Source organism: Phycodurus eques, chromosome 21, assembly GCF_024500275.1.
Source record: "Phycodurus eques isolate BA_2022a chromosome 21, UOR_Pequ_1.1, whole genome shotgun sequence".
NCBI classification, from domain to species: domain Eukaryota; kingdom Metazoa; phylum Chordata; class Actinopteri; order Syngnathiformes; family Syngnathidae; genus Phycodurus; species Phycodurus eques.
This window is the reverse complement of record NC_084545.1, coordinates 1,186,503-1,209,722: the sequence shown is the minus strand read 5'-3', so window position 1 is coordinate 1,209,722 and position 23,220 is coordinate 1,186,503. Positions and strand designations below refer to the sequence as shown.

At 43.7% G+C, this 23,220-nt stretch overlaps 1 protein-coding gene across 1 annotated transcript; it reads left to right on the top strand.

Moving 5' to 3' along the window:
- Positions 1 to 301: 301 nt before the first annotated feature.
- Positions 302 to 10,665, top strand: LOC133396809 (serine/threonine-protein kinase H1-like). The gene is made up of 4 exons (XM_061667041.1): positions 302 to 594; positions 2,553 to 3,028; positions 3,390 to 3,631; positions 10,399 to 10,665. Exons 1-4 carry the CDS (start codon positions 302 to 304, stop codon positions 10,663 to 10,665), a joined length of 1,278 nt encoding a protein of 425 aa, XP_061523025.1.
- The last annotated feature ends 12,555 nt before the right edge of the window (positions 10,666 to 23,220 follow it).

Below are 23,220 nucleotides of genomic sequence, written 5' to 3'. Positions count from 1 at the left end.
AAAATTACAATTGTATAGAAATCATTTTGAAATTGCTCCTTATTTGTTTTAGAAAGGCAGCACTGTTTATTTACAGTTTGCTGTGATTTCAGCTCCATTGTGTCCGTCCTCCACGTTGCCGCTTGGCCGCTTGAGTGCCGACAATGCCTTCAAAGCGCTTCCTGGGTTTTGTTTTGTTTTGTTTTGTTTTGCCGTTTGCGCGACACTTTCAGCATGAAGAAGCGCCAAACAGAGGGATACCTGCTCAGTGGGCCCGCCTTCACACGTGCGCCTCACCTGGCCTCACTTTAGTGCCACTGAGATGATGGGCTGCGGCACCAGCAAGGTGCTTCCGTCCCCAAAGAATATGGATAATCATCCTAACAATAATAATAATCTGAAGAAGAAGAGCGACGTGAGCGTGATGCAGTCACTGGTGGCCTTCACCAAAGAACGCAACTACCACAAGGAACCAAAGAAGAACAACTCTGGCTGGTTTTCCACAAAAAGCAAGACTCGAATTTCTTCAGGACAAACGGTGATGAAAGATGAAAAGCAGTACGAGGAAAGAGGCGACACATATAAGGCCAAGTTTGATGTTCGAGTCACTGCCAGGTAAGAAATTAGCAGCAAAATACACGTTTTAAAAGCTTCTTTTTAAACACTGTAAAAAAATTGTTTTTTTTTTTTAATTTTAAAGTAATTAATTTATTGAAAAATTATATTTCTAACACTACTATAATAACACTATGCTGTTGTCAGCTCCTTAGCCAAAATCGTTAACGTTACGCTACTAATGCGAAGCCAGACGATTACAATGTATGCTATGTTAGCTTAGCATCTTGATTTGTTTTGTCACTGAAATGAATTCACCTCAAAAGCGCAATGCAGAACATTCTCCTTCTGCCTGATCACATTTCCCAACTGTAAGTAAGGGGGATGGTCAATTACGTCAAGATGTGATTAAACAACAACCAATTCACACGATTCTCAAGGATCAAGGCATCATGGATTGTTATGCCCATCACTAATTGCCTACACTCAAGACACAACAAAATTATAACAAATGAGTGTCTCATGCACACAATCTAATAATAAATGCACTTTTTCCCTGCTTTTTTTCCATTAAGCAGCAAGTTGAAAAGAATATGCAAGAAGCTCTGGCGAGCGCTTTCTACTTTGTAAAGCGTGCCAACGTTTCCCAAATGACACGATAAACGCGAATTGCACGTCTTCCCTCGCCTTTGTAATGTTATCACAAAGAGTGAGAACATAAAACTCGGCAGCTGTGGAGCATCTCACTCTCATGGTGAAAGCAGTTTAAAAAGGAGATAATTAAGGCGTTTAAAAAAAAGCAGTGTGATGTGTAAAAATAGAGCATGTGTAGGGGGAAATTGTTTACCAGGAGATACAATGGATAGGTTCACAGCAGCTGTTCGGGGTGGAACGTTATATTCTAATTCAGATTTTGTTTGTTATGGTACAGAGATGTGGCCAAGATACTCGGTAAAAAAAAGAAAAAGAAAAAAATAGACGTGTAATTCCAGCCACCCATTTTCTACGCGGTGCACCGTCACTGCATGATAAGGCACGTTTCTAAAAAGAAAAGATTTCAGCTGTGATCCACGATGAATGAAATATGTGTCACTGTTGGACTTGCAGCTTTTGCATGTTATACTTTTTTGGGTGACTGTTAGTTACACTTGTCTGTATCCTTTGTTTTCAAAAAAGGAGACAAACTGCTCATTTTACACATTCCTAAAAAGAAAATATATCAGCTTTAATATTAACAGTATTTGCATAGCTGTTACTGTTGCATTTGCCTGCTTTGTTCGTTTTCTAAAAAGAAGGCAAACGATTTATGGTGCGCTTTCCTAAGAAGAAACGATTTCAGCTGTTATCTATGATTAAATACTTGATACTTTTCTTTTACATTTGTGCAAAAGGAGAGAAATTACTGATGTTACACTTTCCTAAAAAGAAACAAATTGCAGATTTGATGTATTATTAAATATCCGTTATTGTTGCACTTGTCTGTATCATTAGTGTTCTAAAATTAGTCAAGCTATTGATGTTGCGCAGTCTGAAGATGAACATATTTCCGCTATTATCGATGGTTAAATATTGTTACTGTCGCACTTGTCTGCGTACTTCGTTTTCCGAAAAAGAAGACACATTAGTAATATTGCACTTTACTAAAAGGAAAAGATTGAAGCTTTCTTTTTCTCTCATTAAATACACAAAATATCTCCCCTAACCGTACCGCAAAGTGAATGAAATCGTGACCTGACAACCATGGTACCTACCGACCTGTGATTTTTGTCGTACCGTTACAGCCCTAATATTTTTTATTGTGGTTGTACTTACTGCAGCTTTAGAATTCCAGACTTGCAACGTTATTCTGGTGCCTGTTGGTTGAATTCCCTCCTAATGCACTGAACTTTCTTTGTCATGAGCGAAATTTTCCCCGTCACGCTGATAATGAGAGCGCAAGCAACCGCGCTCCAGATGTGCCGACAGATGCGCCCGCCGCGCTCCGACGACTCATCAGCGTTCCCATTCTGCCTGGTCAGATACCACATCAAGGCGCTGATAGGCCGCGGCAGCTTCAGCCGGGTGGTGCGAGCCGAGCACAGGACCAGTCGTCGACCCTTCGCCATCAAGCTGATGGAGGCGGAGGCCCCCCAGGCCCGGGAGGTGTGCGCGGCGGAGCTGGCGGTGCTGCGGCGGGTCCACCACCCCAACGTGGTCCGCCTGGTGGAGGTGTTCCAGGGTCCGAGGCGGGTCTACGTGGTTCTGGAGCTGGCCACGGGTGGGGAGCTTCTGGACCGGGTCGTCAGCAGGGGGCGCTACACGGAGCGGGACGCCACCCAAGCCCTGCGCATGGTCCTGGCCGGGGTGGGCTACCTCCACTCGCTGGGTATCACCCACCGAGATCTGAAACCAGAGAATCTTCTTTACTACCACCCTGGCGTCGACTCCCGCCTGCTGGTGACCGATTTCGGACTGGCGACGTTTGGAGGCGCAGTGGCATCAGCTATAAGTGAGAGTAAGTTGCATATGTTATAACTAAGTCTCAAGTCTTAACCTTCAAGTTTCTAGCAAGTCCCAAAGTACTGTGGCAAAAACCAAGCAAGTCAATTTGAGTCCCCAATAAATTTCACGCAAGTCGAGTCAAGTCATGAGTCAAGTCATACAATCTTGCTCAGGCACAACATAGACTACTCACAACAAGGTAGGAATCGAAACTTATGAATTTCCAGCAGTTTCAAAACCAAATAGATTTTTTTAAATGTAACCAGGAAAGACAAAGTCGAGTCTTTCAAAGGTTTTAGCCATGCAAGTCCTTAAACTGTCGACCTAAGTTTGACTCAAGTCATTTGACTCGAGTTCTACACCTTTGCCTTCAGGTGCCCAAAGTGCGGATGTTACCGGGACCAGCAGCACGTGGTCCTTAAGAACCACATGTGGAACCCCGGAGTACATGGCCCCAGAAGTGGTGTTGAGGAAACACTACTCCTGCGCCGTGGACATGTGGGCTGTGGGGGTGATCGCCTACATCCTACTGAGCGGGTCCATGCCCTTTGAGGACGACACCCGAACTCGGCTCTTCAGGTCCATCGTCAGAAGGAAGTACAGCTTCCGTGGAAACGTAAGTTACCCGTTCCAAAACTTTTCTCCGTTTGTGCTTGATTTTAGAGATATTACAAGATTTATTTTCATGTAACCAGTCATGCCCGGGAAGCCTTTTTGAAGGGGCACCACCGCAGTGGGTGTGAACCAGGCGGGATCCTCAAGGTATCAGGCTGAATTCTTAAACCAACTGAACAAAGAATCAGGTTTCCTTTCGACAGTCCATAGTTGTGAATCTTAGTCATAGTCCCGAAAAATGTTACCCATCCGTAGCTGTGACTTCCTTTGGCTGGAGTTTGTCACACCACCGACATTGGAGTATTGCCACAAGCAGCAGCAGAAAGTCTCCAAGCTCTTTGCGAGTGTAAATTGAAAAATGTATAGCGAGCATGTCGCAACAGAGGCATTCGTGTGTGTGTGTGTGTGTGTGTGTGTGTGTGTGTGTGTGTGTGTGTGTGTGTGAGTGTGAGTGTGAGTGTGAGTGTGAAGAACAGAACACGGATATGCTAAATTTAGTCCAATCTCCCGCCTGCTTCAGCTCTTGCGAGAAGGCAACAAAAGGGCACCGCGTGTGCTCCGGGAGCTGAGGCGGGTATTTTTAACAGCGCAGCTCGGAGGTGAGATTGGGATTGTGCCTTCACGCTGAGTTTGGATTATTCACTGGCCTGTAATCTGACATTTTAGTCTGAGGCCTTGGAATGTTATCCCCAGTGTTTACCCTCATCCACCACCGACCACTGACGGAGCATATGCACGGAATACTTGGGCTTTACTTCAGATTTTCACGCTGGCTTTTGCCACGCTTTATGTTCCTTGCACTATGTTTTGACGACAATTTGTCGGTAAACGCTATTTGAAGCACTGGCCAACATTATTTTATTCCTAACAGTCTATTCTCTTCATTTTGTAGCATTTCTCTTGGCTACACTACTTCCAAAAGGTGGTTGTGGATGTTAGATTTTTTTGTTCAATCAGATTTCAGCTAACATGCTAACTGCTAGCTTGTTAGCATACAACCCAGTTTCAATAGCATCTTACTACAGAGCATGGACGTAGAACGCTTATGGAGCCATCAATCAACATGTGACAGGCTGCCAACATAGCATGCTAGCACGCTAAATGCTAGCATATTCACATTTGATGCGGTCTAATTAGCCTTTTGAAATTATATTTTAAAACATGTCATGACAGGGAATCTTTATGAATACAGCACTTTGGCATGTGAACAGTTGTTATTTTAACAAAACAGGCTGACATGCTAATTGCTAGCATCTTAGCATGGAGTCTTTCAAAGGATGGAGTCTCATGGAGTCTTTCAAAAACTTAGCCTCTTGTAGGTTCATGACGTTGAAGTAATGGATCTGATGGTTCGTACTTCAGTCAACACGCAAGACAGTACGGCATGTTTGTGGTTGGTATGCTAACATAGCATGCTAACTGCCAGCATTCACAATCCAGTCTCATTAGCATTTCCAATTAGTAGCTTCCTTCATGGCTTGACGTAGAACGCTTATGGGTCTGCGCTGCCGTTTGGTGGATCGTCCACCAATCAACGCTTGCCCAAGTGCAACTCTCGGCCCCCTTCTGATTGGTTGGCTGGTGTGTATGCGTGCGTACGTGTGTGTCCTGGGAGTTCAGCAGTGAGATGAAGGTGACTCAACTGGCTCTTTTCCCGAAACCTCACACCTTGGGTTCCTGCATGTGTTCTCCCTCGCAGTACTGCTAGCACACGATCACACATAAATTACCACACACACACGCACACACAAACACACTCCTCCGAGGTGCAACCGCCACTTGCCCGGGGGTATGCGCCACAGTGTCACACTGATGTGTTTACCCAGCAATGGGAGAGGGGAGGCGAGCAGAGGAGTGGGAGATGGATTGCAGGGGGATTTGGGAAGCCGGTGGGGGCCGCATGTACCGCAGGTAGGCATGAAAAGCCATTGGAGCATTTATTCCACATTGTTGACATCCTGCTTAAGGTCCATGTACTAGTACGCTCTTTGTCCTCACTAGTAAGATGTTTTTTTTCCCAATAACACAACTCACATCTCTGCACAATAATAGAACTGTCGTAAAGCACTAAAGAATACATACATACATCCATTTTCCTGAGCCGCTTATCCTCACAAGGGTCGCGGGAGTGCTGGCGCCAATCCCAGCTATCGGGCACGAGGCAGGGTACACCCTGAACTGGTTGCCAGCCAATCGCAGGGCACATACAAACAAACAACCATCCGCACTCACATTCACAACTACGGGCAATTTAGAGTCTTCAATTAACCTACCATGCATGTTTTTGGGATGTGGGAGGAAACCAGAGCGCCCGGAGAAAACCCACGCAGGCACGTGGAGAACATGCAAACACCACACAAGGGGGGTCGGGGATTGAACCCCAGACCTCAGAACTGTGAGGCAGACGCTCTAACCAGTCGTCCACAGTGCCGCCTAAAGAATACAGAAGTTCCCATTTGCAAATTTGGCCAATTAAATATTTTTTCACAAATCAGTAATATTAGCCAGTCCCCACGTGGGTATGTTATTTTCCCCCAAATTATTGACCAATTTTAAGTTTTTAAAATGGCTTGCTCTGATGATGCAAAGTTAATGGCTCAACAAACATGCAGTTTTTTTGGGGTGCTTTTCTGAAAAGTGATGGTTTTGGAGATAAGGGGTTTCCTTCCAACACCAACGTGACACCCATGTGATCCGTCAGCCCATCTATGGTGTTTTGCATTGTTCGTTAGCACTGAGCTAAACAGACGACTGATTTAAGATTTAAGTACACAATTTGTAATTCTCTGTGTAAACTTCAACTGGGAGTGTGCTGAATTGTCTTTCTAGTGAGGACAAAGCGTGTACTAGTACATGGACCGGAAACTGGATAGCAAGTACGTCAAATAAATGCTCGTGAGGCTTTCCAGTGAGGGACAAAAAAAAAAACAGGGCAGGAGGAAGAATGGGTGTTGCCCATGGTGGGTGCTTTTTGCACCTTCTCACTCAAGCTGTGTGCAGGATGGAATCACAGGCCCTCCACTGTGTGTGTGCACGTGTGTGTGTGTGTGTGTGTGTGTGTGTGTGTGTGTGTGTGTGTGTGAGACAGATGTAAAGCTAAATAATTCCCTCCCACAAGATTCCCCCCGACTCGATTGTGCCGCACACTTTCGCCTGGATGACCCAAAGCAAACATCTGCAGCAAGGCAGCATGGGGGGGGGGAGAAAAATCCCCCAAGTGAAGGCAGGCTGCCCCCTAGCGAGTGCGGTGTGAACACACGTCTGCCGGCCTTGTGAATATTGTACATGACAGCACAATCTCTCCTGCATCCGCGTATTGATGTTTACATTCGAGGGGTTTAGCTGCGAGCCAATGAGCTTTTTCTTACTCTTTCCATTTGGTAGTCCTGGAAAGTGTTTATGAGGAAGTGTTGCATTTTGGGTATGGCACCAAACATGACATTTGGATACCAATCACCACTGCTAGTAATACAGGTTGACATCTGATTTTTTTGGGAGAGGATTGTGACTTTCTGTGTTTTTTGTTGTTGTTGTTGTTTTTTTATTATTATTATAATTTTACATTTAAGTTGCAACACAGTTAAGCAAAAAATAATTGCCAGACATTTTCTCATTTATTTATTTATTTTGAATGCTGCTGAACAACTGAGCCTTTCTGGGTTGCTCCTTTTATCCCCAATTAAGACGCTCACCTGTTTGCAATCTTTCTTGCAGGCGTCAAATTCAAAATGAGAGAATATTTGAAAAATAAAACAACGATGTTCATCAGTTTGAACGACAAATATATTGTCTTTGTAGTTTATTCAATTGAGTATCGGTCGAAAGAATTTGCAAATAATTGTATTTTGTTTTTATTTATGTTTTACACAATGTCTCAACTTCAATGGAATTGTTTTTTTTTTTTTTGGTGGGGCTTGTAAATTTCCCAGTTACAAATTGAAAATATATCTTGTATATCTTTATGCATGTATAATTTATGAAACAATTAAGATAGTGAAAAAATACTGTATATTTATTGTTTTAATTAGTTATTTTATGCCTTTGTGAATTTGTTTTGCACTTTGACAACTTCTTTTTTTTTTTTTTTTTTTTTTTAATTCATTTTTTTTTTTTTTTGTAAGCATTTTCATGTGGCCACATTCCTAGCATGTGCATGTCATGTCGGTCAAGCAGAAATCATTGAATTGCTCTACTTTTATTCTACCAGGAAGTCACATTTAGGGCTCTGAATTGAGTCGAAGAGAAGGCAGCGTCAGACTTATCGAACCCCTCGTGCGCTTTTGTCTAATTGTTGCTGTCCTGCTCCGGTCAGGATGGATCACAAAGAGGATGGACGCTCCTTATTCGCGCTTTAACAAGATGTAGCTTAATGAAGCAAGCGGGCCCTTAAGGTTTCCCCCTCGATGCCTTATCGGAGCTGCTTTCCGCTTCCTCCCCTGTGATGTATCGCTTGCTCTCTCCTTCCCTCTCTCCCTCCAAACACAATAAAGCTTTTGTTTATTTGAGCGCGAGGAGATAACCCTCCTGCAGGTGGCTGGCTTCCAGGGGAAACAACAACACTCGTCTTCTTTGTTGTGCCGCCGCCCTGATGGAGGAGACCAAAACTTTTAGTAGGCTTAGCTTCTTTTTGCTCATCCCAGCTCCCTGCGCCACACGGGAATGTGTGTGTGTGTTGTGTTATAGTGTGTCCTAGAATGTTTGGTATGTGAAATTCTGGATATAAGATGGCTTATAAACCCTTCGGGATATATTTCAGACGTTTGTTTTAGTCACATCTTGTCCTGGTAAATTGGGGCTCTGCAAAATAATTTGCTATATGTATCATTTAAAAAAGTGCTTACCTCCATACGGCAACTGGCACACAATAAACAAACAGAATAACACAAAGACTCCTCCCAACCTTAGCTGTGGCCAATTAAAAGCTTTGATATGGCTGTGACATATAATTACATAAATAATTCTGGCATGTATGTTTTTTTAGAACAAATGGTGTATTTTGGAGAAAATAAATGCATTTTATGAAGTAGGTCCCTGACTCGAGTCTCAGAGACTTCAGCGTCCCGATACTTTGGGGCGCCCTCTCCTCAGGCCCGACTTTGCATCCTTTTGCGCTCTCCGCCGTCGTCGATTTCACACTCGATTAAGCGTCATTATCGCATAAGAGGAGATGACGACTGAGACCTCCCCAAAGGCAAAAGAGACAGATTTGCATGCGCACGCTCTGTTGAAGCACGAGAGGACTGAGGAGCGGATTAAAGCTTTGAAGACATTGTTGGTTTTGTTTGGTGGTTTGTGGTTTAGAGCAAAAAACAACAACAAAAAACAAAACAACAGCAACACATCACTCTACTTCAGTTGTCAGAAATCCGAGTTTTGGGTGAAACTGACCTATATTCCACAGATGACTACTAAATAACTGAAAAGTGTAGAAACAAACTTGTTTTTCTGGTGAAAGAGGGAAGTCTCGTCATTCTGTAGGTCGTTTCGGTGCTTATACTGTCACAGAAGAACACAATATTCGGTGCCTCTTGAAAGATCAGTCAAAACGCTTTTCAAACTGCTGGCAGTGAATGAGTTAAAAAAAAAAGAATAAAAAATGGGTTATTCTGAAGGGGCTGTAACAGATTAATGGCAGATAAAGATTGTTAATAAATTGAGTTTCGAGGTTGGTCATGGAACGGATTCAACGCGTAAATAAAGGTACGAGTGGAATTGCACTAATGACGTCTCGTCTCCCGCCGGCGGTCACGACAGGAGGACTTCGTTGCAATACTTTGGAAGAAAGAGGCCGCCCTGATTAGTCAGGCTCGGGCCCGCTGACATCTGACTTCCCCTTGCACGTTAGTTCTGCTCGTTAGCCTCGTTAAGGCTCGCCCAGCCGCCGTCGTCGCACTTTGATGCGCCGCTTCAAGCGTTATTTGGGCTTTCAGAAGACTTTTAGCCTCTGTCGTCGGGCTTCTTTCCATGCCCGCCTGCGTCCCGAAGGACTTTTTACTTTCGCCGAGCACAAAATGTGAGGATCTCTGTTGTATTTGTTCCTAGAAGAAGTTAGAAACTCCTCAACTGACTCCCCTTAAACAATTGCGTTCAACACCAAAGGCCAGTTCGTCAAGGGCTCAACTTCAGCCCTGGCGCACACCGACTGCATTCCTCCTCTGGTACTTCGTCACAAGTTGATGCGGACTGGCGAATTCTGATCATTACGTGGCGTCTGGGACAGCGACAAGTGCTTTCAACACAAGGAGACGTGGCAAGTGAGTGTCAGGTGTTAAAACTTGCACTCTTGTGGCAGCCCCTTACACACCTCTGTTGCACCAAAGTAGGACTAGGCCATTGCAGCTTTGCTTATTCAGATAATTAGATGACATCGGAGCCATTGCCTGGGACAGGGAGAGTTCTCATCATATTTCTTTGTTGTTGTTTTTTTTTTGGGCAGTGAATTTTGATGAGGAGCCATATAAAAGTGAGAATATGTTCACTTTTCTTCTTTACTGTCCACTTGCATCGAGGCCAAGTGGCACATTTAGCAACTATACCCAGCACATGGCGCTGCGCATTCAAGACTGGATTGAAACGGTTTGTCCTTACTCATCGGTCAGGGAGGTTGACGGATGTTTAGTCCTTGGCGGAGGTCTGGTTTTTTTTTTTTTTTGTGCTTCAGGGTTACAAATTACTGGCACCAGCAGGACCGGAGTGGAAATTGTCAGGCAATTATCATAAGTCGGCTTTTTTTGCGTTCTCACCTTTATCCCGCCTCGTCTTCCACAGCCTTGGCCCTTCGTGTCCGATCCCGCCAAGGACTTCATCTGTGCTCTGCTGGAATTGGACCCGGACCGCCGTCTGAGTGCCGAGCAAGCCTCGCGACACTCGTGGATTCTCAGCGCATCTTCCGCGCGAAACCTCCAGCGATCCATCTCCCGGAACTTGCGGCAGCGGGAGTCCCGGAACTCTTCGCGTTGTAAAGGCAGGACGACGAACTCGGCGGCGGATGTCCGTTCGGTATCCAAACGTCCTGCTCGAGCGATGGATCGGTGAGAGGGAACGTTTGGTCGGAAGCCCCCTTTCACGCTACTTTCTCAAAAAATCGGCACATCAGAAGTCTAACAGTAGAGCTGGAATTTATTTGCCAGTGGCCGAAGTGGGACTTGCTTATTGGGATAACAAGAGGACGTCAGAGAGAGAGACAATCACTGACCACAACATTAGGTACCCCTGTGCTTAACTACATGCTCCTCAATGTAATTCATGTGTTGACCATTGTGTTTTTCGTTTGAAGTGGTGTACAACTGCAACGCTGCATTAAAGTGCCAATATTCTGCATAAATGCGATGCTTAATTGTCTTTGGTGACTCGCTTGAGGACACATTTGACCCTTAAATCGGAATTATCGGAGGCTTGATAACAGCCGATCATTATCTGCCCTCTCTCTCTCTGACCTGGGATCAATGTTCCTTGAGGCGAAGCAACCAAAGGCTGTTTATTTTTCTTTGTTTAATTTAAATAAGCATCAGTCATGCTGCTCTTCTGTACAATAGATTTTTTTTTGTTTCGTCTCTATCTCACCGCTCCCACAATATTTGACAAGCTGCATTCATTTTTTATTTTTTTTCCTCCATTCAGGCTGCACAATAAAATTCCGCCCACCGACTGATAAAGGACGACAGAATGGAGTCACAGGCAATCGCAGAAAGCGCCATTTTTTTGTATTCTTTTCTTTAGCTTTTCCTTTTGATGATGATAATTCCATTTCTGGGGCCGCCATTATCTTTTTGAGAGCGTCCCCTTTTGTGAGTCGCAGCTGCCGTGTGGGTTGTCAAGTGGGCTCGCCTGCTCGAATCCTCCAGAACTGCGCTTCTCAAACTGCGGCTCCGCCAGCCGTACTTCGGAGGTCTGCAAAATCACGCAGTGGTCGCCTTGAGATACCAGTTCAATTCGTTCCGTGACCACGCTCTTAACTTAAAACACGTCAAATGTTTTTGTAATGAGTTTTTTGATAAGGAAAATAGCACTCTATAAGATTGTACTTTATAAAAACATACAATAATACCATAAACGAAAGAGAATGTAACGAACTAAACAGTTTGTGCATCATGATTAATTCATTGTGGCTCGTTCTGGTGTGTGCAACTTGGACCACCGGGGGCAGTATATTACAGCCATGCAGACAAAAACGAAGAGTTTCACAACGACTGTAAGTGACTTGGCAATGTAAGTTGTTTTATGCAGAGGATAAAGAATATCTGAGTGACTGCGAGTATCGTTACATTGTCAGTTTACATTTTAACATTTGTGTTCAAATTAGGGATGCAATGATTAATCGACAACTACTCGATTATCAAATTAATTGATAACCATATTTGATATTTGATTAATCCTTTAGATACCTTGTTTAACTTTAAATTGTCCAAATCCTCGGGATCCTCTCATCTGTAAATATTACAAATTATATTTATTATTGTTATTATAATAAAGCAGACCGTTTTTGTTTTTAATCAAAATAAGACCTTTATAAAGATCTGGTTTTATTTCGGAAAACAATGTTCGACATTTTCTGACAGATGTTACGGACCAAAACCAGTAACTGAAGAAAAATCTGTTTGTTTGAGCATTTTCTGCACTGTCAATTTGAAGGGGAAAACATTTATTTGGTTCATTGATGAAATGAAAACAAATTATTGACAGATTAATCAATAATTAAAATAATCGTCAATTGCAGCCCGAGTTCCGACATCCGTTGCGTCAAGCGTTATATAACCACCACATACAGTACATGCTATTTGTTAGCATCTCATCTGTTTTAAATACACGACATGTAGTTGTCTTTGTTTTACGTTTAGTTTGACAGTAAACTTTAACTGGGCGTGGCCTTAAGCAACTTGAAGACTTTTTTTTTTTTAAGAATTGTTCACTATTTGCCAAGTTGCTGCTTGTTGTGGCGACTGGGATAGGTTCCAGCTCACCCGTGAACCTAAGGAGGATAAACAGTACAGACAATGGATGGATGAGTTTGTTATCATAACATTTCTTTTAACTGACTTTGAACTTTTTTTTTTCTCCAAAAATAGGCAACTTGTCCATTTCTGTAGCATTTATGGGTACACGTGGTACTCGTACGTTTAATGGACGTCAGGATTATGAAGGGGGCCCTGGAAGATTGCGAACCCGTGCTTCAGAGGGGAAAAAAAACAAAAAACGTCCATTAGCCAAACCTCAGCTGCTGGCCTCCTGCACCGCTAAGATGTGCTCTGCAAAGGAAAAGGCGAAAGAAAGGAAGCTCGCTCCTCCATGGCTCATTTAGCTCGCTGGCGCTGGGTCAATACGCTTTAATGTCGGTTACAGTCCTCGGCGACGACCCAAAATTAAGGAAGCCGAGCAAAGATGAGAGGCGCAGGTGTGTTTATATGTGTGCATCTCAGCAGAAAACTGCATTTTTTTCTCTCATAATGCAGAACAATAGTACAGAATTTTAAGGCACTGTAACATTGTGCAAATTTGGAACATTAACACTGCGCTTAAAAAAACTGGCGGTAAAATACCTTAAGTAATGATTCCATTCAAATGTATTGTACAATAGAAGGTTCATGAAAACTATACATCAGTAAATGTTTGAAAACGAACTGTTGTGAAGGATTAAATGCAAATGTACTTTAAACTTAAATACAACTGAACTGTACTTAACATATTTACCGGATGAAAAAACAAAACAAAAAAGTTGAGGCGACAATATGCACAGTTTGAACATTTAATTCCATGATTATTTTCTCTACCACTAGAGAGCCCGCGTACCACACTTTGAAAATCGCTGGCTTATATTTTTAGTTTAAACTATAAATATACACTTACATATCATATGATATCTTAGATAAACATAAACTATGATCGCAAAACACTTTAGTATTATTTCAAACTCAATTTACAAGATTACCTTTCAAAATAAATGGCTTACAGGGAATTTGATTTGCGATTTGATTCTCCAAAGACTCTCTTGTGACTTCTTACAACCCAGGCTAAACACAGAGGAGCTCCACCTCCACATACAAATCTTGTCTACCGCTCGAGAAATATCACTTCAACATAGTTCCATGACAACAATGTGTATAATGTATGTGTATATACTGTGAGTACGTGCTTACGAGTAAAAGCAGAAGTTCGGGTGTATGTTTCACTCTTATAAACAGATCTTTAACTTTTATCAAATTAAATGGGGCCTGGGGTAGGCATTTATAATGAAAACAGAGGATTATTTGTTCTGCATTATTCCTGGAGATTAATTGTGTTGCTTTTGAAAGTCATATTTTTCTCATGTGAGCCCCAGGGAATTGGCAATGAGGGTTGTTTGTTTGCAAGATGTTTATTCCATTATTACTACTTGTGAATGTGCCTACTAAATGTGAGGTACTGTACATCGGGTGATACATTGTTTGTTTGTTTGTTTTTACTTTTGGGAACATCGGTTTGAAACCACGAAACATTTTGAAGTAATAATGGTTAAAAAAAAAAACCATGATTTAAAAAAAGGTTGATCCCATAAACCGGTGGCAGGAAAGTGATTGACTGCTGTTAATTTGAACTGAGAACAGTGACAAAAACCTCCAACATGCAAAACTGCAGCTTACCGAGGAGCTGAGACATCCCCATGTATATGCATGAGTCTGTGTTATACTGCCCCCAGGTGGCCAAGGCGCACACACTAGAAGGCGCAGCACAATGTACATTGAATTGAAGCAAAACGGTTTCATTCTTTACATTCAGTTAATTATGTCATTACTCTATGTTTTACAGCATACAGTATCATAGATTTATTATAGATACTATTTTTCTTATTAAAATCCGCATTACAAAATGTTTGAGGGGTGGGCAGAATGAATTAAAGGCATTTGCATTCATTTTAATGGGGAAAGATGATTTTATTTAAGCACGGTCACAGAACGAATTCCACTTGTATCTCAAGGCCTCACTGCATGTCTGAATTTCCATCACGTCTATTTTTGAAGCAACTCGCCTGTCGAAATGTAAATTGCGGCCGGCGTTCCGTCTCGCTTTGTAGCAATTTCTCTCGCGTAGCATCTTCTTTTCGACTAACACTTCACACATTCAATAAGAAGAGAGAAGGTTCAAGCCGCGTAGACTGTCTTGGCGATTGCTTGACTTTGGTGAAATGACACAGAAGGGTTTGTTTCGTCGTAGAGCCATCCGAGTTTTTGCCGCCAGGAAGTACGTGTGATGGTGAAAAGGCTCCTCCACGCGCCTTCGTGTTCATCTCCAAGTTCATCTAAGTGGCTCTTATTCCTCCCGTGCGAGCCCACCACTCTCCACTAGATCAAACATTTGTGAGGCGCTCAGGGTGCAGATTATCTACCTCGGGCTGCAATTACAAATCCACTCCAGCTAATGAACGTAGAAAGAAAAGAACAAAACTATTTACCTTTTTTTTTTTCTTATGTGTTTTGCCGCAGAGGCGTCTGGTTCGATACTTTCCTCATTGAGGATGCGGCTGGAGTCAAGTGTGTCATTATTCTTCGGTGGCAGGTGTTGTCATTGAGACCGTCGCCCGCTTCCCGCCGTTTGTTGTCACAAAATTTCCTGCTGTCGTTTCCTCGAGGTCCTCCGGGCTCAGGCCGGTGACATGCATGCAGCATTTGTCACGGCTTCTTTCTATGGACAGAAGTATTTGCAAGCACCTCTTAATCGATGAATCGGCTAATCGGAGTTCGGACGGCACATTTTAGCTGTCCGTTAATCTTAATCTGATATTTCTTTGCGACCCAATTTGTAAGAATCGTTTGGGAAGCCCCTTTCCGACATCCAATGTGATACATGAACTAGAAGAATATTAAAAATTGGACGATGAATGAAGAATGCCGCTCATGCCGGCAAATTGATTGACAAGTGTAGATTTATTACAAATATCACAAATCGATAACAAAAGACAGATGTGCATTTTATTCCTCATCCATGTGGCATTTTATGGCTTTATTGTAATTGGGGCATCACCCCAAAAAAGCTGATACAATAATCTTCACACAGTGTACCATGACAGTTGCCGTCATAGAATTTGATGTTAATATAATCAGCACTTCTTATTGAGTGGGGAGAGGGGTAATCACTTCATCAGGGTCATGGGGTTAAGCCCTAACCCTCTGACAATAAAGATGGAAACCACAGGTCATAAATGTCTCCCTTTTACTTTTGACACAAGCAGTATTGTTGTTCTCCCTCATGATTGCGTTCTGCATACGATAACATAATCACCTTCCCCATTGCACGCGCGAGCGTCTATGCCTTCTTGTCAAAACCCGCGCACCGCGTTGACAACTGAACCGGAACTGGCGTCAAGAATGCCCGTGAACCCCGCCACTCAGGCGACACGGCATGCTCGTTCGATCCTCGGGCCTCCGGCGGTTCCTCCGTCCTTCCGGCCTGAAGGACGAAGACTCATCCCGATGCTCCCCTCACCTCACGTGGCCACGTTGGGGGGGCTTCACGATGAAGGTTTAATGCTGTCTATTGAGCTATCCGAGGTGTTTTCATGCAGAAAATCCCAAGTAAGACGACACCACGCGTTGGTTCTTCACTGAGCCGCGGGTGTCTGAGGGCACGGATTTCTCGACAGGGGACGGTCGGATACCGCCGTGCTTGTTTGCGAGGTAAGACGAGGACACCCAGCAAGCGGCAGGATTGCTTTGCCGCTGTTTGTGAAGTGGAGAAAAACAACGCGGACAAAAGATGAAGGGATTCTGGAGGACCGTCAATCCTTTTAGGAGGAGGCAGCGTTCCTCGGATCGGGAGGGGGGCCAGCCTTCTTATACGAGAGTTAACGTGGCGCATTTCAAATGTGACGTGCATGACGGGTTCGGCCGCAGTCGGCGGTTGCACACAAAAGCAAATGGGTAACCTCCAAACGCCTGTTGGGAATATTTTCTGCCAGTCACGCTTGCTTTTTTGTTTGTTTGGGGTTCCTCCTTTCTTTCCACAAGTACATCAGAAGCTACGTATGATGATAGAAAAAGTCTACACACCCACGTTCAAATGCCAGGTTTTTTTGATGTAGAAAAATACGACCAAGGAACTGCGATCAGTTTCGAATTCATTGATAATCACCTCCTGCGTATTCCAGCATTTTGTTGGGTCGAAGAAACGTGAGTAATTGAAAAGCTTTCGAATTGCCGATAATAATACAGTGAACCTCGGTTATTCGCGGTTTGACATTTATGACTTCGCCTACTGGCAGATGTATTTTTTTATCCCCCCATTGTTTTTGTGCTCCATCCCAAGCCATGTCTAAGATAAAAATGTTGCTTTGGAGCCAACTTGTGGCATCTTGGTGCCAAGCAATGTTGAACTGAGGGGAGGAGCTTCGTCTATGTAGCCTTGTCCAATAGAAAAAAAAAGGGCTGGGACGCCATCTTGTGGCGAAAAGCCTGTGGTCGCTGTACTTTAGACTGAAACACTTCTATGTCATTTAAAAGTACATATCTTACAACATGAGCCTTAAAAATACGATGAACAGATGATTTTATTTTGAAAAAGGGTACATGTTCATGCGCGTGCAGCAAAGATTCTCGGTAACTTTCACTTGCAACCCAGACCGATCCCTCTTCTCCCCAACATACAAGGTTTGTCCCTGAGTTGAGATGTATTACTTGCACATACTCCTTTGACACCAACGTCTGTACTGCTTTCCGCAAACGCAAATTGGTGAATTTACGGATGGTGAACTGCAAATATGCGCGGCGGGTTACTAACGGTACACTATTTGTTGTGTAGGTGGTTTGGTACACTAAGAGTGAAGGAGAAATGTGACCCCTGACAGTGTCCAAAATGTCATTTGAGGCAGCATCAATAAGTCCTTTCGTCCAAAAAGTATCAGTGCTCAATGCGCGCTCGCTCTGCTGTTTTTTTTTTTGTGTGTGTGTTGCGGGGAGTTGATCGTGTTTATCCCACGGTGCAGGCTCGGCAACGCGTGCTAAATTGATTCCCGGCCCGGCTCAAGGCAGTGGCCAAAGAGGGAGGGATTTAAAGGTCGCCGGTCGAGTTAGAGAGGCAGCCCTGACGGGTGGCACGTCGCAACGAAAATCAAACCCGAGCGCTCATCTTAATCTCACTGCTTTGTGTTGACACTTCTGTGTCGATGTGAGTTTGGGTGTTTGTTTGTGCGAGAAAAACCCTCACTGGACACTTCATTAGGTTCACCTGCCCAATCTGATGACAACCAATACAAGAACTGCTTCTACTTCAATCTTTCCCCCGAAATGAGCGGAAATGACATTATTCTATGCCAGGCCGACATTGTGCTCGCTCTGGTGTGTGCGCGATTTGGCCACCGAGGGGCAGTATAATACAGACATATAGACACAAACATAGAAGAGTTTCACACCTACTGTAAGTGACTCCGTAAGCTAAACTGCAGGAGCAGGCAATGTGTGGCACATCGTGGTACTACACTAAAGGGGCACAAGTCTTAATTCAGACGTGTCATTATACTGTATAAACATATTAAAAACATTTGCTTAGAAATCCGCCATATAGCGGGGGCACGAACGATGAACCACAATTTAGCGGCGTAACACTCTATTCACCTCACTCTAAATTGTACATAGGTGTGAACGGGAATGCTTCTTTATCTATACTGTATGTGCCGTGCCATTGACGGGAATCAATTCAGGATCTCCATCACTTGTGTTGCCAAATGCCAAATGGGATAGGCGCTGGCTCACCTGACGCCACCCTAACGAGGACAAGTGTTGTAGAAAATGGATGGATGGATTCATTTACCTCCTTCAATTACAGTTTTAGTTTGCTTTGTTGGTTCAACAAGATTGCGCGATAACTACTTCACCGAATTGCACACAATGCGGGTGGCGTACGATGCTAAAAAAGAGCGTCTGGGAATTGATGAGAAGCCAGGGTTCATTTTATTCGCTAAAATATGGTATTTAAAAAATAAAAATAAAACATTTTCTGAAGTATTTTACAGTATAATGCAGGAATTTTAACAGCATTAATACTTATACAGTTCCTTTCATCACGTGTCCTGAAATCCCAACTGTTTAAGGTTCCAGTTCCACATCTGATAAGATTTTTACATTTTTTTGCGACCATGACAGTAAAATCATGTTTTTATGACTGCTGGTCCCACCAGCGTGTCTATCGTGTCCCGTTGCCTGCGGCTTCCGCGACATCCCGCTGATGAAAGTGCGGCAGGAGTGTCCTTGAGACAAAGGTCCTGCAGGCCCCTCCCCATCCTGGACAGGTTGGTTAATGGTCGCATTGAGCGTGGCGGGATGCCGACCAAGTGGGGGACGAGGAGGGGGATGCGATGTCGCGTCTTTAGCAGCCGAGGAGTTGTCTCTGTGTGTGGCAAATAACATGAGTGGGGGAATATTAACTGGCATTGGCGCTCTAATTGTGCTCGATGATTTCTCCTGCTGTGTGCGCGTGTCTCTGTGTGTGTGTGTTTTTGAGTGGTTGTTAGAGTGTGTGTTAGTTTTATTAGTGTGTGTGTGAGTGTGTTTGAGCATATTTGTAGAGTGTATGATAGTAGTGTGTGTCTGTGTTAGCGTGTTATAGAGTATGTGCGCGTGTGTGTGTGTGTGTGCGTGTAAGCGTGATCATCGGGCCTCAAGGCCGCACTCCAACAAGAAGTGGAGCTCCCTTCGGTGACCGCGGCTCGTGTCCGTCCAGACAGGTCGCCACGGCAACGCCGCTCCAAAGGTGTAGTGGCTGGATGACGACAATTTAACTAACAGGCCTAATTTCAGGTAACTCAGCAGGAGGCGGTGCAAGATACATTTGTGTGTGTGTGTGTGTGTGTGTGTGTGTGTGTGTGTGTGTGTGTGCAGAGTAAGAAGCTTTGTGTATATCATTTGTATGTCACGCATGACTGCAGAGTTTGGAATTGTTGGGTTGGGGGCAAAGTGAAAAGTGACATTTAGACAAAAGCAGTGCTTTACTGTCAAGTTGTGACATCTTTGGGGCAAGGACCTATGTTGAAGTGTAATGAGGCATTTCATTTAAACAAAAATAGAGCTTTGCCCCCATCTTGCAGCATCTTGGTGCATGCCAAGGAACTATGCTGAAGTGTATTGAGTAGTTCCATTAAGACAGAAATAGTGCTTTGCTGCCAACTTGTGGCATCTTGTGTCAAGGAATTCGGCTGAAGTGAGTTGAAAAGCTTCATGTACACAAAATGAGTGCTTTGCCACCATCTTGTGGCATATATTGTTAATTATGCACCTGGTGTCAATTAAGCGTGGATTTTCAATGACACTTTCAATTATCCATGCCAGTGACGTATAGTGACAGGCAGAGCAATTTCCTGTCCCTCCACTAGATGGCAGAAGGTACAATTACCTGTTGCATTCAGACAAAAGAAGAAAAGCTTTGTGTTCCACTCAACAGGCCCAGATTTTACACGAGGTAACTAAATTGAGACGACATCATACTACTAAATGTTTGTGACAATTGTATTCGTTTTTTTTTTTTATGTCCCTTGGCTCAATAAAGATTGGGAGTGATCCATGGTTCTATGAAAGGAACTTGATACAGACAAGCAGGAATAACTGATCTTTTCGATCCTTGGATTCCTGTGTGGCTGTCAGCCTCGTTGTTGTCGATGGGCGTGACGCTGCGGTTGCCATAGAAACAGCCGGCCTCATCCTCGTCTGCACCGGAGGCAGCGGGGTGAGTCCTAAACGAATCCTCCCCGAGAGAAAAGGAAGCGGTGACGGCGAGTGAATGCGCAAACCCAGATCATCGGCCTCAAACGGCTCATCCGGCCGAGGGGATCCGGTTGTCGTCAAACGGCATCCCCCTCGCCCCCTTCGCACTGTTGCGAGCCACTTGTTTGGCGGGGTGGCAAACGGCTGTGGGTGTCTGACTTCTCCTCTTTTGATCTCTGTATTCAACGCCCCTCGTCCCTCAGCTCTTCCCTGCATGCTAAACTCGCCTCAACACACAAACCCCTCGCAGTTTGCTCCACAGTAGGCCCTGCGTGTCCCCCAGCCAAGTTCCCGTTGATCAGCTATTCTCAGACTAATTACAGGACCGTAGTGTAATTTTTTATTTTTTTTGCATGACATGAATGCAGATTTGTTTTTGGGGGGGGGGGGGAGTCATACTGCACTGTGCATTGCAATGCTGATGGAATCCAAGGGAGGGAAGGGAGGCTTCTCCTCTGCGTGGCTCTCCACTCCCTCCTAGTGGACAAAACAGGAGGTGACGTCTTGAATTTTGGGGGTTGCTTCTCTCACTGTTTATTATGCTAAACTCAACCTGATTTATAGAGCACTTAAACAACAACCGCAGCTCTAACAAAGGGTTCTACATACATAGATTGAACATAATACATAAACTGCACCAAAGAAAGCAATGATAATCTCATAATGATAATAATAATAAAGATTATGTGATAAGAATGGTGAGAAGTAACTTGTTTCTTCAGTTTCTTGTTCATTTGTCATGCCTGGTACAACTAAAGGTACATTTGTTTGGACAGCTATAATGATGGCAAAAACAACAACAACAACAACCAAAATCACTGGGAATACAATTCAGTTTACACATGTCAAATGGGACATGAATTGAATTAGCTGCATTTTTGTCACGTCCATTGTATTCTTCAGGTAATTTTCTTTTGTGTGTGGTACCAGGCATTGAAATAAACAAACAATTGAAATAATTATGGGAGGTCTAATCATTTTTGCCATGACTTAATTTGCGGTTCGGCATTCGCAAATTTGTCTATTTGCAGATTTTTGCGTGAACCTGTGCAGTGAAAAAATTGCCTGTTCACTGTTTTTGTGCTCAGGCCTAAGCCATGTCTCATATAAAACCAAAGTGTAAAACTAGTGCTTTGGTGCCATCTTGTGACATTTTTGTGCCAAGGAGCAATTGAGTAAAGGAGCTTGATTTAGACAAAAGCAGTGCTTTGCTGCCGTATTGGTGCCAAGGAACTATGTTGAACTGAGCTTAGGAGTTGCATTGGGACCACCAAAGTAGTGCTTTGATGCTATCTTGCGGCATCTATCGAAAATGAAAAACTTTTTAGGTGTGGGCGTCAAATACTCGCTAATCGCGGCAGGGGGTTCGCTGTATTTGTACGTTCGACTATTTACCTTGTCAAAATAGGCTTGTTAGTTTTTTCAACTTCTTACCTTTTTCGACACAATGTAAAAAAAAAAAAAGACATTAAATAGAGAGACGTAAACTCAACCCCCAAGAAGCATTTTCTGTTTCTCAACAACCACAGGTATAAAATGTACTTGTATATGACTAACAGTCAAAATCTATTTGTACTTTTGTACCACGAACACAGACTTGCTTATACGTTATATATAATAATGGGTAATGCAGCCTGTGCTAAGTAAGCTCATAAAAACAGCCTGAGTAAGATTAAGAAAATATGAAAGGGCATTGTGTTTGCCTCCCTCTGTTGAAAGTGGCTCTCGGTGACCTTGCAGGGAGAGTTGGCCAAGCAATATTAATCATACAGGCCTCCTCCACTACAACAACAATCTGACCTTCACGTATATATTTGTGCAATGTTTAACATGTAATCTGGAACATAAATGCAAAATATGTGTACAACGTGTTATATCTACCTAGGTTTGTGCACTAGTTTTATTTTTTTTACCCATGGACAGCTTATTATCATGGCAATTGTGTCATATAGTTACTAGAAGAATTTCTCCACTTTGTAACTAATTGAATCCATTTTTTCATGCCAGTGGGATTGACAGCAGGTGACATTTTATCCATGCCCTTGCAATTATGTTCTTGATTATCTCAGGAGCTGCTACTCCTTTCCTCCCCTTACTGAATCATTAACAACATTCATTGAATTGAACTTGAATATTTCTAGATTCCCCTCCTTGTTCCCCTCAACAGTTTTTTGATTACATTTATCAAAAAATAATGTGGCAGATTAAAAATAACGTAGAAAATTCTCCATAATTCGAAGCTGAATTGATCAAAATGTTCACATTACTAGCGTACATATTTCTCTTTGTCTCGTATTTATATATCGCTACAATGATCGTGGTGGCGGTGAACCAATGAGCTCTCGCTTGTCGGCTTTCCCCTCTCGTGATTGGTGGCATCAGCCGCCAATCCCACGTCGCCTGCTGGTCAGTTTTTGGATGTTTGTCGAAGTCACCTCCGCAAGCCACGGAAGTTTGCCCCGAGCCTGACAATAGCCCTTCTCTTTCGCTAAACCGTCGCCTGACATCCAAGCCTCGCTGTCAGCTACTCGCACTTCGACATTTTTGGGGCGGAAAAATACCACCAGGATTTTTCTCCCCCTTTCGAGGCAAGCTGAGAGGGAGCTAACCAGTGTTAGCATTGGGCTAGCAGTATGTCAAGCACAAGAAGAGCTGTCATCGTCATCATTATCATCATCCAGCCTGGGGGCGTCTTGGCTCCTGGAGCCGGTAGGTTGGCACACCGACACCCCCCGGGGGCCCGGTGTGGGGCCGAGGAGAACCGAGGTTGGGCGACTCTGGTTCGAGGACAAGTTAGTTGCGAGTTGGCAAAGTGCTGCTGGTAATGGCGCAGGCGGGCTCAAGGCTTGCTAAACAGGCGGCTAGGCTA

What these genes read in the sequence shown, in the direction of transcription:
- LOC133396809 (XM_061667041.1), top strand. Translation starts at nt 302, where the DNA reads ATGATGGGCTGCGGCACCAGCAAGGTGCTTCCGTCCCCAAAGAATATG. An exon ending in GATGTTCGAGTCACTGCCAG is followed by an intron (nt 595 to 2,552) that starts GTAAGAAATTAG and finishes CTGCCTGGTCAG; the next exon opens with ATACCACATCAAGGCGCTGA. An exon ending in AGTACAGCTTCCGTGGAAAC is followed by an intron (nt 3,632 to 10,398) that starts GTAAGTTACCCG and finishes CGTCTTCCACAG; the next exon opens with CCTTGGCCCTTCGTGTCCGA.